The 19,212-nt window shown below is 36.0% G+C and overlaps 1 protein-coding gene across 1 annotated transcript in view; it reads right to left on the minus strand.

Moving 5' to 3' along the window:
- The window catches only part of LOC144452534 (WD repeat and FYVE domain-containing protein 3-like), a 69,052-nt gene that overhangs the window by 45,955 nt on the left and 3,885 nt on the right, over positions 1–19,212 (minus strand). Inside the window, exons 2-25 of the mRNA XM_078143634.1 lie at positions 16,214–16,449; positions 15,789–15,912; positions 14,940–15,220; positions 14,190–14,382; positions 13,577–13,763; positions 12,819–12,985; positions 12,487–12,542; positions 11,645–11,791; positions 11,061–11,158; positions 10,137–10,335; positions 9,309–9,381; positions 8,600–8,793; positions 7,740–7,878; positions 7,074–7,174; positions 6,509–6,660; positions 5,613–5,699; positions 5,037–5,352; positions 4,249–4,463; positions 3,298–3,731; positions 2,770–2,991; positions 2,218–2,390; positions 1,599–1,864; positions 1,267–1,390; positions 170–281 (exon numbers count right to left, since the gene is read on the minus strand). Coding sequence (XP_077999760.1) covers positions 170–281; positions 1,267–1,390; positions 1,599–1,864; positions 2,218–2,390; positions 2,770–2,991; positions 3,298–3,731; positions 4,249–4,463; positions 5,037–5,352; positions 5,613–5,699; positions 6,509–6,660; positions 7,074–7,174; positions 7,740–7,878; positions 8,600–8,793; positions 9,309–9,381; positions 10,137–10,335; positions 11,061–11,158; positions 11,645–11,791; positions 12,487–12,542; positions 12,819–12,985; positions 13,577–13,763; positions 14,190–14,382; positions 14,940–15,220; positions 15,789–15,912; positions 16,214–16,396 — 4,243 coding nt within the window. The 5' untranslated portion in view covers positions 16,397–16,449. The remainder of the gene's footprint in view (positions 1–169; positions 282–1,266; positions 1,391–1,598; positions 1,865–2,217; positions 2,391–2,769; positions 2,992–3,297; positions 3,732–4,248; positions 4,464–5,036; positions 5,353–5,612; positions 5,700–6,508; positions 6,661–7,073; positions 7,175–7,739; positions 7,879–8,599; positions 8,794–9,308; positions 9,382–10,136; positions 10,336–11,060; positions 11,159–11,644; positions 11,792–12,486; positions 12,543–12,818; positions 12,986–13,576; positions 13,764–14,189; positions 14,383–14,939; positions 15,221–15,788; positions 15,913–16,213; positions 16,450–19,212) is intronic.

Raw genomic sequence — 19,212 nt, forward strand, 5'->3', positions numbered from 1 at the left:
TGACAATTTCCTTGAAAACAGACAGAGAACCCCAAAGTTCTTTATTACTTCAAAAGAACCTGGAACAAGTTTTCATATGACATTTTCAGAGAATTGAAGAAATTTGTCCCCAAAGCACATTCTATCTTAATCAATGAGTCTAAGACTTTACTTTGAGTATGTAACTTACCAATATTGCCTAGTAATATAGCACCTAAGGATCTAGCAGGACCATTTAGATGACCAGCTGAGTTCTGTAATATTCTGATTGGTGTTGCATTCTCATGGCTTGATAAACCAAGCTGTGAAAGTCAGGAAATAAGAAAAAGATCGCAAGTCAATGACATCATAAGACTGATAACGTCTATGAAATGGTGATGGGCAGGTTATATTGCCAGATTGTCTGATAATACATGGACACTCAGATTCACCAAAAGACAAACAAGAAATGGCAAACGGTCACCTGGGAAACCATACCGATGATGGACAGATGATATCAAAGAGAGAGCAGGAACTATATGGCCCAGATGGGCAAAGACAGACAACAGTAAACGACTTTGATGGAGGGCTAAACCCAGCAGTTGATTGAGACGGCTCTCATAACAAGAACTAGAACAGTACAGTATCATTATTTCAGTCCAATGCAGGTTTATCATATCCAACACAACTCCTGCTAAATTAACATGTATTTTTTGATATGCATGTGCTCTCATGTTCTGCATTTACTGTGTATGGCTCTAAGGCTGAATAAATTAACTTTCGTTAAAGGGGCACAAGCTGAGTTTATACATTTTTTGGGCATAATCTTTAATACACATTTATAAGGTAGTACTCATAATATTCTACTTTCAATGAAGTATACTTGATAACAACTTGCAATTGACAGAACTTAAACCTAGTATTAAGATATAATTTTCAAACGATCCAAAGACATAATTATTGTACATGTACAAATATTACGAGAAAAACCCTACTATGCAATCAACTGTTCTAACAATACCTGAAGACAATTGTAATGTCATAGAAGTCTAGATTGTAAGATACATGATATTGTTCATCCCTATCAGACTTCTTAACCTGAGTGCTGACTGAGCGTGGCATGAACGTCTGTATCTTACAGACTAATAGAAGTAATTTTAACGTTATACTAGTCTAAGAATAGTTTGGTTGACTTTTTAGGTACAGATTTTCACTTGACTGAAAAGTTTATAAATCCAGCTTGTGTCTCTTTAAAGGTATTGTACACTAACTTGGTAGAACTCTATGAAAGGATTGGTATTACAATACCTGTTTAGCTACTGCTTTGCTATCCACTTTATTGTAAACTTTTCTTATCTTGGCAATGGTCAACAGAGAGAGTGCATGGGCATGTATACCAAACAACAACCTTTCCTCCGGCATCTGGTTTAAACTGGATTCTGTCTTCAGAGCTTTCAAACCTAGTAGAGTCGATAAAAATATCATACTTTAATTTCTTCTGACGGGTAGAGTAGAAACTTCAAAATTGATCATATAAATTCAAAACAAAAACAGCTTCAATTTTTGACTCGTGTCACTACTGAGTGGCTTTTTCAAAAGTTTATTATAAGAAATTGATTATTTTTTAAATTTAGCATAACGTGTTTGGGTATACTGTCAATGTATATTTTTCATTACCTTGATGATGGGGTGCCTGGAAACTGCCAACATAATTAGGCCCAAGTTGGTGGATAACCAAGACAGCAGGCCCAGAAAAGACATCTTCAAAAAGGTGTGCTGGACCCAATCTCCATAGCAACCGAGATGGACAGTGTTGGATTGGCGGAGTGCCAATAAATGAGTACATTGATTGTACATTGCTTGGACTGGACGTCCCTCCTCCTGGGTTGGTTTGAAGGTAGTGAAGCTGTAATCAACCACAACAACACAGTCAAAAATTGAAAAAAAAACTTCCACAATTTATGGAAACTGTAAGGAGTCTGGACACTCCATCAACCCTGAAAACATCAAGGTTATCTGAAGTGAGGGTGACTACTGTAACATCACATGCTAAACTGTATATATACAATGCCCTGCTGCAGTCACATGACAAACTACATCATTGAATTATATACAACAAGAGCTGAAGAAGGCTGAGTGACTTTAGTGAAAATATGCTAACCCAGCTGGCACCAGGCAGGTTCGAACCAAGTCTGCAGTGAAAAGAGGTGCACGAGCTGACGATTTGGCTATCAACAAATTCTGTCAGGTAACACTTACCTTCTGTGATTTTGTATGTACTCCATTCAAATAGACTGAAACTGAACTATTTTTAAGTACAGCCCTGTTAAGTACCACCACAAGATGATGCCACTGTCCCTCCTGTGCTAACTCAGGAATCCAGAATTTAACTGCAGATTCACCATGAGATGGTTTAATTACGTCATCTGGACCTGAAATTAAGTAATCCTTATTAGGTGATGCTGATGACAAGAATACAGATGGTAGTATCATTGGAAAGAATTACAAATCAAATTTAAACTCTACACAGTTATCCACTTCAGTCAATTTTTAAAGAAATGTCACAGCTTGGCACTCCAATGAGGGTTAATATCAAAGCACAGTAAGTGAAGCAGTCAAGAAAATGTGGCTAAAACGACTTTGCATTCCTAACAAGTACATGATGTGAAGTAAAGGTACCAGAATACTTTGACTCGTTCAGCATGCAAACAACTTTTGACATGAAACACTGGGTTACAGCTAATACAAATATCACATTGAAAAAAGACAATACCTTAATACTTCATACAATCTTTGCTGGTTTTTACTTACTTGTTTGTTGCAATCTTTCCTCCAGTGTGCTAATAACTAACGTTCTATCTTGAGCAGCCAGACTGATAGACAGACAAACAAACCCAGCATCACTGTTTGATACATTTCTAACAATTGTAAGTAGACGAACTGGATGGGGGTCAGCTATGGGTGAACTAAACCTATCCACACATAGCCATACTGAAAAAGTCAAACCGGCCTGTGGTGGAAATATCCTCTCACCTAGAAATAAAACACAACATAAAAATCAATCAATCAATCAATCAATTTTTATAGGATCCAGAATCAACACTGTTCTGTCCAATTGTACACACACACACGCACATACACACATACACACGCACACACATAAGCATGCACACAAGCATGCACATACACATACACACACACACACACACACACACACACACACACACACACACACACACACACAGAAAACTAATGTCATGTCATGTATGAATAACTGTTTGCTTTCAAGAAACATCAAGATGGGTATTACTAAACTTTACACAATCAGATATTACTCACCAGATCCAATACCTCCAATCACACTATTCTCCAGTCCACCAACAACCCCAGGAACAGATACAACTGTTACATTGGGAGGTGACTGTGGGGCTATACTGGGTAAATATAGACATCCAAACCCTTCAGCACTCATGTCAAATTCCACAAAGGATGGTGTCACTGACGCACCATGAAGTCGTACGTCACGGGGAGTTGTCATAGAAACCAGACACTTCACTCTTGTGAGAGGTACAGTATCCCCCTCTATTTTGCACAGATTACAGTTACACTTGGAGTGTGTGCTGTCACATGGGACAGGTTGTTTATCATCACTCACTACAAGATTGTCTGTCAGTTCAGACAGAGAGCTACTGCTACACAAACTGGGCATTGTGTTGTCAAACTTCTCATCCCATGCTGTACAACACAGTGGATTACCCAGTCGCAGGAAATCCCTAGACAAGTAAAAACAAACTCAGTCAAATAAATGCATGAACACTAATAGACACTATACCCTGGCGTGTGCCTGTGAAACCAAGGAAAATAGAAGTGACATAAGGGGCCTTGTCAAAGTCATTGTACACTCATAGTCACCTATAACACTGATGGTAATCATATTTTGGGTCCACACTCAAAAATCAGCACCCCAATGCAATCAAAATTTCAACGTACTGCTGTACTACTTATAGATAAAATAAACATCTAATTGCATGAACAAATGTTCATGGTCTCTGGGTTCATACTTACTAATGAAAATTTCTACTCACAGAGTCAAGCTTCCAAGAAATGTTTTCACTCTGTGAGTAGAAATGTTCATTACCTAAGCTCTAATTGACATGCTCAAAGTCTAATTATTGCTACTTTAGAAATTCTCCGTGAATAAATTGTTGGTTGTTTGATTGAAAAAAATACACCAGTAACAGCTAATGCACGTTTAAACACATTGATTCTAAGTAGAATTGATAAGTGTACCTTAGATCTTTAGGTTCCAGTGCTTGTGATGCCAGTCTTTCCAACGTGTGTTGTAAGTAGCTATGTAGTGGGTGTTGTTCTTCAGACAAGGCAACTGCACATCGTCTGAGGACTTGCTGTGGTAGACCAGCTTCACACATTACCTGCTGGTTCCTCTCACTCTTCACCAAGTCTTGGATAACATCAGCAACATGCATTTCTAATGCTATCTTCATCTGTAACCAAATAAAAGTCATCAATGATTGTAAACCTACATATTTTCTCCACTACAAAATTTTGTGACTTCAGTCTTCAGCTAATTCTCCAAGACTATTTTTACTAATACCAGACTGGTATATTGAGTTAAGGTATAAAAACTGACAAATAAGCCAATAAAATAATTCCAATATGTCATAAGTAAATCTTGGTTTGTTACCAAATATGGTTATTTTCTACATTTGTATTACCAAATACGGCTATTTTCTACATTTGTATTACCAAATATGGTTATTTTCTACATTTGCATTACCAAATATGGCTATTTTCTACATTTGTATTACCAAATATGGCTATTTTCTATATTTGCATTACCAAATATGGCTATTTTCTACATTTGTATTACCAAATATGGCTATTTTCTACATTTCTAAGGCCCTGTCTACACAATGCCACTTTCAAGTGTGAACACAGCTACTTTATTGCATTTGCAAAAATGAAAACAATATCACTGATTTTTCATGTTTTCATTTTAAAATGCTGTCGTGTGTAAACAAAGCCTAAGTCAAAGATTAGTTAATAAACTGAATTACCTTGCTATTGTGATCACATGGTATAGCTGGTAACAAATCCAATATTGAGATAACAGCACCAGGGTGTACTATAGTTGGGTGTGTTGGCGGCGACACATACAATGATACCGGTGTCCGGACAGGAGACTGCATTGGTGATTGACTAGATGTTTTCAATGTGACTGGTTTCTGGATACTGGGGTTAATGGATGCTGGTCTAGTGTTCTGTGGTTGGGGTCTCCTTATTGGAGATGGTGGGGGTGACGGCTTGGGTGTAAATGCATCATGTACATGGCGTGACACAGCTGGTGAATTGATAGGTGTCGTAGCAGATTTACTACAAATAACAAATTCAGTAAACAAGTTGACAATATTTCAATGGTTGCCAAAAATATTGAAAAATCTACATGTACTCAAATTCTTTCAGACTACAAAATGATCGTGCAACAGTGCATTTAACTCACAAATAATATTTATCTATGGTCCTAGGCAGTGTGCTTTTTCAAAGAGATGATAATTTCGGTACATACATACACTGTCATGATATTACTAACCAGACTAAAGTGTATACAACTGAAGAGAAATATGCCTTGTTACCTTTCAAAAGCATCTATGGCCATATCATAGAGACAGCGGAACAGTAGACAGGCTGACTGTAGACTTGCTGTTACGTCATCACTGCAACTGTTTGGAAAAAGGGTAAATGTAATTAGGTTAATACTGCTGGTGCAAAAACACTGATGTGTTTGACAAAGAGTTCATATTGTAGTTAGGTTAATACAACTGGTGCAAAAACACTGGTGTGTTTGAAAAAAGGTACATACTGTAGTTAGGTTAATACAACTGGTGCAAAAACACTGGTGTGTTTGAAAAAAGGTACATACTGTAGTTAGGTTAATACAACTGCCACAAAAACACCAGCATGTTTGTTTGCATGAAGTGAGCTAAGGAAAGCCATCACACAAAGACAAAATTAGGTAACAACAACAATACAACTACAACTGATACAAAAACAATAGTGGGTGTCTTTGATGTAGATTCACGTGACGCTTTTAACAGTTTGTTTATATCTGTGGAAGTTATAATGTAACACTAACAGTCATACTCAATTGTCATACCACGTAGAATTCTATCAGTAAACAAAGTTATGGGATCCTTGCTCCTGTGGTGTTGATACTTTGAGATTATATTTAGTATAGGGGTTCATAAAACCGATTTAAAAACTTCACCTAGCAGGTTTATTTTTGTCTTGTATTTGTCACCTTTCCAGCAACCTTGTGGCTTAGAATTTCCCTAACCTTTTGGATCATTTCTGTCATTTTCCCATGGAACCAAGGAGGTCACCTATTTTTAATATGAGTCTCATTTCTGTTATTCACAGTTAACTTCAAATGTCTTCAGGTGTCACCAAATTCATGGCTTTAACACTGATATGGGTTCTTATACAACATTCAAGGCTAAGTAGTGAAGAGTTCATGAGATTGACTACTCACCTTTTCTCAACGTCAAAGAGATTGAAGAAAGGATACATGGTGGACGGCATATCACTTTGGTAACAGCATTGATGGAATGGTGATTGTAACTGAGATGTTGATGAAAAACAACCTAGTAACCTGATGGCATCTGTTAAACTTTCATATCGAACCTGTACGACAAAAATGAAGCAAATAACAACGTTCAAACTTCTTGTATGACAAAATGTGGCACTGACAGCATTTGAACTTTCATATTGAACCTACACAGCAAAATGAAGCAAATAGCATGCAATTTTGACACACACAAATGTATCAATGCCCACCCCCACTCCCACCCCACTGAAGGAATTACTTTTTAGATGTGTTATGACAAAGCCCTGAAACTGTTAGTTGTAATGTAATGTGATATGATACAGCATGCTATGTCATTCTGACTTTGGCCTCTCAACAAAGTATTCACTGGAACTCATTATTACAGCAGTGTATCTGATCTTACATCAATCGCTTGTAACACACACTTCAGCAGTTCTGATCTAGTTCATCTATACATGCAGACTCAGAAAAACTATGTGATAAGTCTTACCTCTGTGGCAAAGAATTTGGCATTAGCTGGTTCATGTCTCATTGCAGCAGTCAAGGTTTGAAACACAACATGTAAGAGTACCATCACACTATCAGAATTAGCTGAAAGACATAAAATTATACAGAAGTACAGAATCTGATAAAAATGGTAGATTACAATCACTGACGCATCACATCGAAGTTCTGAACTCTGGTATTGCTTGGAAAATCAACGTTTTGCTGGGGAGTGTCAATAAGACATCCAACATTTCCTCATTGAACAGCTTCTTCTACAATTTGTGTTGTAACACTGTAGATTACAAATGAAAGTTCATCAGTGTTGATAAACCATAGAACTAACTTTGTTCCAGACACATTGAAAATTGTTCCCCGAAATTTATGACTGTACACTTTTTGTCAACAGATTGAACATCTATTCAGAACATATGATACAAACTTCTAGGCACCTATGACCCCTTATCAGGCTCACAGGTCTGTAGGGTCACATGTTCTGAATAGCGGGTCAATCTCCTAACAAAGACTGAGTGTACATTCAAAAATTCCAGGTAAAAATTTTCAAGTTTGCGTTTGGAGCAAAGGTTTAATTTGCAACTGTAAATTCCAGCTAGCTACAAATTCCCATCTCTGACACGCATCACATGATAACATTGAAATGTGATGTACTTACCTGTATCCCATGGTGCTCTGGGTGGCTCTGCTAGGCAACCCTCCATGGAAACCAAAACTGACATAACGTACACAAAGCCACCAACTTTCCTGAACACTGTTCTAGACCGATGGCTGTCCCTCAGTACATACAGCAGTGACTGAACAATAAAATGAAATTGGTCTTTAGAAACACAGACATAATCTGCCTTAAATAGCACAAAATCTAGCACAGACACATAGTGCAACTGTTTTGTTATGATATCAGTAATTATAACCCTTGTAGCAGTTATTAAAGAAACATATTATCACAACGTCATTTTACTAGTGATGGACAATTTTTGGTATCTGCAATATCATTTCTCCTCATGCAACAGAGTCAATAGAACAAGAAGATCAACTTATTCTCTACCTGTAATAGCATTTTACCTCATGCTAGAGGGTCAAAATAGAACAAGATGATCGACTTATTCTATCGCGTGCCTATAGTAAGGCATGTGAAGTGCGTGGAGTGGAAGTTATGGTGTCGACCAAGAAATTGAATGTTCATTATTTTAATGATGCATCTACCGGTAGGCAGTAATATTCTATTTAAGGTATCAGGAATTAAAAATGGTTTTGAAGGTGCCGAAATGTCTTTTCCTCATCACACTTTTAAACCGACATTCATTGATACAAACCAACTACGAGTGTCTCTTATGTTCATGCGATGATCTTATCAGTTTGTTTATGTCTGTAAAAGTTAGTCATGTAAAATAAACATTCAGTTTGAGGTTTATTTTGAGTTTAGTGCAAATAGTTGCAAAAAAAATTGCTCACAACAGTTTTAATTTGTAATGTCATGTTCGGTGCTGAGTGGAGTAAACACCATAATATACTTACTTGTAAAATATCAATTTTAAACTGTAAAGCTGTCTGTGGTGCTGAGTGCATCATACTAAATAATGTCCCCATGTCGTCATCACCACCACTTGATAAGACAAGTTGTTGTACAATACCAAGGGCCTGTTTCCTACATTGTATGTATGGTACTAGATTATGACCACACCTTGCCCCACCACATTCCCGAAAAACGCCTGTGAAAAAATTACAAAATTTGAATAAAATTATAAATCATTCTATCACAAATAAGACATAGTGAATAGAGTAATGATTCAAATGTATTGGGTAATCTGACCACACACGCAAACTCTCTGTTCAGTGTACGCTTTGCCCCAGTCCACCACATAAGGTTACCCAGCCACCAAGAGTCAAGCACATCATTTTCACATCCAAAATTCAATATTTTTGTACTCAAACTGTAGGCATTATCTAACATTACAATATACTCCCCAAGATTATCCATGTATAGATAAACTTGTTTGTAAGGCTGTACAAAAATAACTTAAACACGATGTACAACCATTTTGAGCTGGCACTCACTGTCAATTTTGTAATTTCATTGTTAGCTTGTCGTTAGTGTTTTGGGTATACATATGGTTTTTCTGTTTTGTTGTAGTCTATTGTTATTTTGTTTTTATTATTATTGTGTAATTTTGACTTGCCTGTGATGAAGTTTAATAAATAAATACAAAAATAAATTAATACTCACTTGCATTACTGCTATTTGTACACATCAATATTGTCAAAACTTCCATCACCTCAAAGGCTAATGTCTGGTGGTTCTTTGGAATGTCTATGTCATCTTTAACACCTGAAAGATTCATAAATATCAACAAATAGTCTTGAGTAACATAACATTTCAAAAGTTCTGCATCATTCATCATTTATTACATAATTTGAAGTGTATGTCTTCTTATAACAAACAAGTCTATAAACCATTTATAGCTAAAATGATGTAGGCTTGGTGTTTTACTCGTGGGACATTACAGCTAAAATGTTGAAGGCTTAGTGTTTCACTCATGGGACATTACAGCTAAAATGATGTAGACTTGGTGTTTCACTCATGGGACGTTACATTTTTGACACAGAGCTAGATATACCGGGTATATCAACTCTAGAGTAACAATACCAGAGACACAAAAATCACAGCAGGATCCTTTACCCAATCACATTGAACACTGATAAGCATTGCTATTCTATCACACTGCAACAAAAACATGATTCTAATGAAAACATTACACATAATCAACATTTCAACTTGACTACTTCTACATCCCCACTGTGCACGGCACCTACGCAATTGTTTCTTTTGCATTAGAAGTTATCTGAGGGTGTGCAAAAAATGTGTAAATGTACTGCAACTAGACATCAATGTTTTGATGTCTGCATTTGATGTCTGCATGGTGGCACGCCAGTTCAGTTCATTTAGACAAAATGTTGCAAGAAACTGTATTCATTCAATCTTACTATTTTAAAGTGTAGCATGTACAGTTTCTTATTGGTTTCGGCATGGTTGTATCAAACAAAGTCAGTGAACACTAACATGACATGGGCTGTACTTACCATCTTCTACGTTAGGTTCCATCTGTGAATCTTTAAGTAGTGCTGCATATCTGTGTAAACATGTGACCATGACTTCCAACAAACCCACTTCTCTGTAAACATCTTTGTATATTGCACTATATCTCAGTATTCGGAATAAACTCTGTGTTGCAACAATGCAGGTATCTACTGATCTGAAATAGACAAAACATCGGAAGCAATTGGTATCACATGTTACATATTTATTCAATATTAAATTTCCTACAAGTCATAAGGAAAAAGTTGTTAAACAAATACTACTAATAATGTTAGTTTCCTATAAAGCGATTTCCCACACTGTCCTAAAAGCACTTTGCAACCATTACCCCTCAAATGGACCTCTAATGGCATAAAGTAGTCATTTTTTAATATTTTCTCAACTCAATTGAGAGTATACAGTCCATTTCAGTCTCTGTAAGCACACAGAAGTATTCACATTACAACCTCTATCCTACCAGGTCCCCAATTATACAGCTGGGTTGACTGAGGCACAATCACGGTTCAAATATTGCCCAAGGACTTTAGCCATTCAGAAACAACAGTAGTGGCATAAGGAAATGGCACATATGGAAACCAATTCATATACTTACTACTCTCACAGCCCTACAAAACACCCAAGGCTTGGACATAGGTTGTCCCGGGCAATTTTCTTAGTACACGCATTTGAGGAGTTCTGAAATATTTTATCTCAAATAATTTTTTAATGGTTTTGTTGACAGGTATCTTTACAATGTGCATCCCAATCAGCATAAAATTATCCAGATTGGGATACGTGAATAAAATTATTTATCCCGATCAATACATTATATATTTTTATCCAAAGGTAATTATCCAAATTGGGTGGTTATTCCTGATTGAATTAGATAGTACGGGTACTTACTGTTGTGTCTTGATAAGTATACTAATACTAATCAGTTCTTTACACGGTACATAGTCTAGATGCATCACCACAAATTCTAATAATTCAAACAATTTCTCCTGTAGACAATAAAAAGACGAAGTGCAAAATTAACAATAATTATGACAAATTCAAGTAATGGACAACTGATAATGTAGTAATAAAATTGATAATGTATCACCCAATAATGTAGTGAAAATGTAGCAACAGAAAATCAACCGATAATTTTAAAACTGAAAACGTAGTAACAAATTAATAATGTATCAAACTGATAGTGAAATAAAAATGTAACAAAAATGAGTATCAACCAATAATGTTATGACTGATAATGCAGTAACAAATTGATAAGTTATCAATTGACTAATAACATAGTAACATTTCCCAACTGATTATTTATAAAAAAAAATTACCAATAATAGTAATTTTTTCTAACCAATAACATATCGACAAATTTTCAGAAAGCGTATCAACTCTTACTTTCATATTCAAACTTTGAAATATCTTTATTCATTGAACATCAAACAGGTATCATGAAAAACTAGAAGTATCACATAAGATGACCATACCTGTATTTCAGTTGGTTTGTTGTGTATTTTCTCCACAAAGGTGGAGATGGTGTTTTGAGATTCTAAGATGAAATAATTAGCATTGTCTGAATTATAAACTGTTGACACCACATCTATAATTGTACTACATAACTGTGTTGTCTGCGCCTGAAAACAAATCATCATAAATTCATTCATTTTAGACAGATTTTTGATATACATGTAGGTTGGCCACAAGTAGAGTTAGTCAAAGGGCTATCTGTGGTCTCAATTATCCAAATGAACATACATGTAATCTATTGAAAATATAGCTAAATCTACTTGAGTTTGAATAAAAGGACAAGTCCAAGTCTGGTTAAAACTTCTGCTTTATTTGAATCCCAATGTTCGACTGTGCACAGACAGTCTTTTTCAAGGGCTATAAAAAATAGGAGGGCAGGTAAAGTGACGTCATAGAAAGGTCTCCCTAAATCTACTGCTAAGAAAAGGGTGAACAACCTATGTCAGATGAATTTTATTCATTTGCCGAGTTCACAGTGAGCAATAGAGAAAACCCTGTTTGTCCATTATGTCTGTGTCTTTGCCATTAGTAGGTTGTAGCTGGAGAAAGACATGTTTTCCTAGGTGAACTTTGACCTCGTACAATTCATACAGTATTACAAATCTGAGATATTGTGAAAGGAGTCAACAACAGTTGCACTGAATACAACGGGCTGACCAGATAAGTCATTTACAAGTACTGTCTACTTTTTCTATCTCATTGACTGAAAAATTAAAGTGCACCTGACAAGTCCTAAATTGCCATTACACCAAAGTTTTCAAGCACCAAAATAAATGTTTACAATATTTGACATTTTACTCACCTTGAGGAAGACTGTCTGCAGTACTTGGAAGGCTTGAATATTACGCACACTGACACCTGTAAAACAATAATCAATTTACATATTAGACACAACATGTCGTCGTGTCAGTGCAGTAAGATCGTATCTGCTATGAATTGTATAGGCAGGTATGACCGTACTACACTGGCATGATGATAGCAAATCAGTACAAAAAACACCAGCTTGAATCTTCAAAGACTAATGTTACAGGATACAAGAAAGTAATTTCATAAGTAGACCTCTTAGTTTTTCCACAGCAATACATAGATATAACTCTAGGTAAAAAAAAATAAGTCTTCATGTACAATCCTTACCTTGTCCATTGGGCTGTGGTACTGTAAATCCTGGTTGTTGGAATGGAGCACCATTGCTGGCACTACTAGGTTTTAACTCCACATAACCACATAGTGTTAATGAGGATACAAGTAAAACTAAATTCCTAAGAGCATCTCTAGCCTCGTCTGTATTCATCTGTTCTAGCCTACAAAACAAAAAAACAGACATAGGATAAGTGCCCTCAATGATTAATTTTATCTGTAGTGTTGGTGTCCTCAATGGTAAGTTCTATCTGTGGGGAAGTACCACAGAATGATGAAACCGGAAAACAGTAAAAAAAAATGGGAGGTTTACAATGTAGTGCGGCCCCATTGCTGGCACTACTAGGTTGCTGAGTAAGTGGATTTTAACAGGGCACTGTTGGGTCAACCATGTTATTTCTTTGAGACTATGATGATATCACAAGTGCCACAGAATAAAACCAGAAACAGTAAATAACTGATAGTCTTAGTACGGCCCTATGTTGAGTATGTGAATTTAACAGGGCACTTGAAGTCGAAGAGTTGAAGTCGATGACAAAATATCTGATATCTGACCCAAAAGAAATCTCATTAAACCCATTAACTGTAACTGTATTATCATGAAGTTATACTAACTATCAACGAGTTTGGAAATTTTTCCCCCTATTCCTATGAACTACGTGGTTGTTAAGTATCAAAACAAGAAACCACATCACTAGCAACATTTACAAGTAATTTTTTTTCTATCAAATACATTTTTTTTTAAATAGTGGTACCTTAGAAGGAAATCTGTTAGGAATATATAGCCTTGGCATGTTCTGAAGTCATCTAATAAAACATTGGACACTTCACTGGAATCTTTGAGGAAACAGAAGACAGTAACAAACATCTCTACAATATCCAACGGTGACAGAGCTTGTTCTCGTTGCATGTTGTCCAAACACAGACCAACACAGCCTTTACCTAGGAATAACACAAAATAAGAATGTTATTGACAAAGTCAAGAATTTCACATTTTTGCATCAGTTAACCCTTTCATGACGTGGTTTCTGTAACTCCATGTAATTAGACACTATAGTATGATGTAGGTTCAGGCAATGCTGTTATCGGTTTGTTATGTCTGTGGAAGCTATGACGTAACACTAACAGTCATACTTAAATTGTTATAATGTGTAGCATCATGGGAAGGGCTCCTGGGCTCCTGTAGTGTATATGTTTTGATAAGTTACTGACACCGTGTATGTCTTTGCATGAAACTTGTCTCATTCCTGATTACCACAAGCAAGCAAACGCACCAGTGTTTTTTCGCGGGTTGTATAATTGAATGATTGAGAAATGCAACAGGTTTTTTTTGCAAGTTGTATGATTGAATGATTGAGCTGTACTTACTGTGAATATAGCTTACAACACTTTGACCAAGTCCATGTCTGGACAGAGTCACTAACACCTCAGCTGCACCCTTCCTCCATGGTACATTATGCGGTGGACACCAACTTGTGATGGCGCTAAATAATAACGTCAGGTCATCTTTACGAGATAGTTCTTCAGCTGGGGCTACATTACTACACAGTCTTACAAGGAGCTGAAAATAATATAACACAACCTTATGAAACACAAGTGTGGCATTCAGGTGACTCGGACACTCCAACAGTATAAATTTTCTAGTAGCAAAAATATCTAGGTTTACAGAATGATAGTAAACTTGCAATCTGTGAAAGTAACAAAAACAGAAAAGGTGGAATAATTCTGGCGTGGCCCATGGAAATAATTCCATGGGAAGTAATCTGATTACTTCAGTTTTCATATAACAGGCAGTAAATCTATATATCTAAGTCTATCTATGCATAAATATTGATTTTGGCAACAAATATGGCTGCCATTCAGTCAAATTTGCATATGTCACAAAACTAAGTGGCGTACCCATGTCCTATATGACAAAGGTGACATACCTTTGTACCAAGTTTGAAAGAAATTTGATATTTGCATGCCAGAGAAGTGACGTATTGGGGACGAACACACGAATTGATGGTGACTATGGTGAGTCCCCCCCCCCCTTTTTTTTTTTGAGGGGGGGGGGGGGGGGGGGGGTGACCAATAACTTTGAATTTGAATCTTTCTAGAGAACACAAGCATACATACCTGAACACATATCTTTTGCAATAATATTCTCCTTTCAACAGAAGAGAAGTCGGATTGTGTTGATGGTGTATTGGCAGGTGATTCTATCACAGGTGGTAAATCAAAGAACAAATAGAGACATTTGACAAGTGTGGAGGGGACTGAAGCTGCTGTCATAACATCCACAATACTTTTACCACCAGCAGCTAGTAGATTTAGAGTACTAAGAAGCATCCATCCATTACTACTCTCCTCTGTACTCTGAATTTCAAGATAGTCAGCAATTGAACAGCTTGCTGCTTCTGTAACATGAATCATAAACACAACTATTAGCAGTAAAACATGATAAAACAATACTAATACAAAACAACAAAATGTACAGTTATGATCATATGGCCTGGATTGACAGATTTGTCATTGTGGGCACTCCCTTTATTACTTGCTACATGCAGTGAGCCCTATATTTTGTCACTGTTTGAAGGTTTAACCATTATTGCAAAAGTCACAAAACAAAGTGATGCGCATATGCTGACTATAGCATTTGACATTTGTTGAAGGTTTGGTTGAAATGGCCTATACGTGTATGAAATACAGGTGGACATGGACACATACATGGATGAATGGCTGTATGGACAGACGATTGTGCCTATCTAGATAGACACACAGGACACAATGTAATAGCCCCATCATACTTCCCTGTTGGCGAGTAAAAAAGAACAGTGCAGTTGTTCCCATCCAAATCGTGCCTAGTTCATCATATGCTTCCACTTTTCAATGAAAACGATGGAGCACAATGTTTGAATATATGAATCATATACTGAAATGTTTTAATGTAACACTAACAGTTATACATTTTCTTTCAGCACTTACCTGTTGATTGGTTAGAAGCCCTTCTCCTTATCTCTGTCACAAACAGTTTAGACACATGACTAGCAAAGTGTAATACATCACTGAATTTATTGATCATATCACTGGCAGGAGATGATCCAAATACCTGAAATCAAATGAAGAAAACTGAGTTAGTGTGCTTATATTGTTCACTACAGGAAGTTAAAAGACTGTTTCCTAGTCCCATAGGTGAGTGCCAGTGTGGGTACTCAGGGGTATTAGCACATGTGTTTGCAGTGTTTTCTGCTGCACTTTCACTTGCTAGACTTGTGAAGTACTGCTGCAGAAAACATTGAAGATACTCATGCAAATACCCTGAATACTCCACACTTTCACTCGACCATCACAGGGTTCTGTCATATAATTGTACAAATATCATCCCAAAACAACGAAAAAAATGACTTTACCTTGCAAAATAAGGGCAACATCATATAGACCTTTTCTTCTTGTTCTTCTGGAGAACTTGGCTGTGCAGAATAACACAGCTCCACACATAGTTTTCTCAAGTGCATCAACCCCAATTCATTGTCTTGTGCATTGCTATCATCGGCAGGTTGGTGCCTGCCAATCATTTTCCTCACAAAATTCATTTTGATCTTTAAGACATGTATCTTCACAGAGGTAAGTCAGGTAAGTTAACAATCTACAAAAACAACAAAAATAGATACATCTTATACATATGTTTGTATGGAAAGCTAATTGTACATGTATTTTTCAACAAGTCTTCATTGAGGAAACATCCCTTTTAAATACATTACTTCTGTGTAACTAACATGTTAAATTTTGTAAGTTCGGGGTCAAATATAAAGATACTAACACAGACAGGTCATACCTGATTATATATGAAGTTCAGAACAGAAACTTGAATAACGTGCATGTGTCTTTTTTGTTCTTGAACTACATGTATTGTAGAAATGGTGGGTTTTACGCCAAACATGGACATAATTCAGTAAGTAATGATAAGTTTAAGCTGCAACATGGTGCATGTGTGTATATCCCTTGAATGAAAACTTATACTATAGAAGTAGACACTTGAATGAAGTCTTATACTATAGAAGTAGACGCTTGAATGAAGTCTTGATATCTTATGATTCAAAAGTTACTACTCAAATTGTTGATTTTTATACCAAATATGGCTATCATTCAGTACAAATAGTGATATGAACACAAAAATTAATATGTGTATATCTCCCTGTTCTTTATTACATGTACTCAACCCTACGCCCAAGATCTAACAAAATGTTGGCCACACTTAAATACCACAAAAAGGTGGCTGCAGTATGCAAGAAATAGCTTAAAATTGATAATCCTGCTTTAATACCGTGGCATTTGCATGCTGTACAAGTGACAAACATATTTGGATTTCAAAATTTAAATTCAATTAATAAAGCATATAATCATAATGTTATCATATTATTATTACTACAAGTATTATGATAAATAGAAGTATTATGATAAATAGAAGGCTTACTAGTCACTATTATCCACACAAATAAGAACCATCCTCTATTTCCCTGCTTCATGGCCTCTCACCCATAACACTCACAAATGGCTTTGGCATGTTGTATTTATGACTTAATTATCACCAACTACAGTATTTATGGCATAGTTTAAAAGTAATCAATTCTGTGCCATACCAAGTATGCTAGCTACAGCTCTACATAGATTCCATATTGTTTTCACTTACACTTGTTAGCAGAAAAAAATAAAATTCTATGTTGTCTAAATAAACCAATGATATACTAGACTGGTTAAACCTCCATTCTTCCATTTATACATCCATCCTCTCTCCTCTCTAGGCGGACACAAATACAATAATTCTCATCATTATTTAGAGGTGGCTGTGATTACAACGTTGCTATATCAGTAGTGGACAATTAAAACGAGCTTTGGAGGTACCAAAAATCTTGTCCTTAATACCACTGTCTAAGTGACATACATTGATACAAAAACAACAGCTGGTGCCTCTGGTGTAGGTTCACACCACGCTCTAATAAATTTATTTATGTCTGTGAAAGTTAGTCATAAAGATACCTCAGACATGTACATGTATGGTATAGAATTTAGAAATCTTTAAACAAAACATAGACAAACATGATATTTTGTTACTTGCATTTGTCTCTGTTATCTATAATATGACTCGCCTAAAGAGTGTTTATGGCATAGAACATTTCTAGTACTTACATTCAGGTGATCAGATTAGGCACATTATGGCTACCTTTCACCTTTGAACTTTGTTTTAACCTTTGAACTCTCAGGTGACATCTCTAATAGAAAGCTAAGAAAGCAGTGAGGTGTACACATATGTATGTCAGCAGTGCCTACTATACGATGACTAACAGTCAGTCATGATGGATTTACATTCAAGTTGTGTACTTTAATTGGTTTCTAAATATACATGGACCATGCAGACATTTTTAAAGTGGCCATATTCCAAGTCCTCCTTTGTAATTGCTAAAGATTACTATATGTGTAAAATGTTTGTTATTGTACGTACAATACCAAACTTTTAGCACAGACTAATAGCTTTATGCAATTTATTAAGTTACAAACAAGGATTTGGTCTATGTTATTTCAGACTGATTTGTCAAGTAGGAAGCTATAATAAAACTGTTTTATAAATTAAAAATCCAAAATATATACCCAATCCTCATCCATATGGCTACTTTAAGTCAATGCCAGGTAGTGAAAAGGAATGGACTAGAATTAAGTAGAAGCATTCAGTTAAGAGTTCTCATAATCAGTAGGTTGGAAACCATGGCATCCTGTTCTACGGTACTGTATGTACAAGGATTTCAGCAACACAGATTTGTTTATTCTTCAAAGGTTCACTTCAGAATAAGATTAAAATTTAGGTGTGGAAACCAGTTATTTGGCAGAGATGTAGTAAAAGTTGGTCCAGAACAAAATAAGTAATTAATTGCAAATACTGTAAACCTGGAAATCTTCACTATTTTCACTTATTTCGCTGTACAAAAATAAATGTGACTAAAATGCCATCTTGTCTATGAATACAATGTACCAGTCTGGTAATTAGTAAAAATAAGTAGTGACTTAAACTGCCTTCTTGTCTATGAATACAATGTACCAGTCTGGTAATTTGTAAAAATAAGTAGTGACTAAAATGCCTTCTTGTACATGAACACATTGTACCAGTCCAGTAATTAGTGAAAAATAGTCTTTGAGAACTAACTGTAAGATTTTCTAGTGGTGAAAATAGCTAGGTTTACAGTATACTGGTCATGGCTTCAGGAATCAACAGGACAGTAAAATATAGTTGCTAAGGAACGGTCAAAACATCACATAATCATTCATTTCTAAATACCCTGCTCCAGAGTAAATATATTTTACTGCCCAAAAAAAGAATGACCATTTGTGACTCTTATTAAGTTAACACTAATGCAAA

Source organism: Glandiceps talaboti, chromosome 22, assembly GCF_964340395.1.
Source record: "Glandiceps talaboti chromosome 22, keGlaTala1.1, whole genome shotgun sequence".
Taxonomy (NCBI): Eukaryota; Metazoa; Hemichordata; class Enteropneusta; family Spengelidae; genus Glandiceps; species Glandiceps talaboti.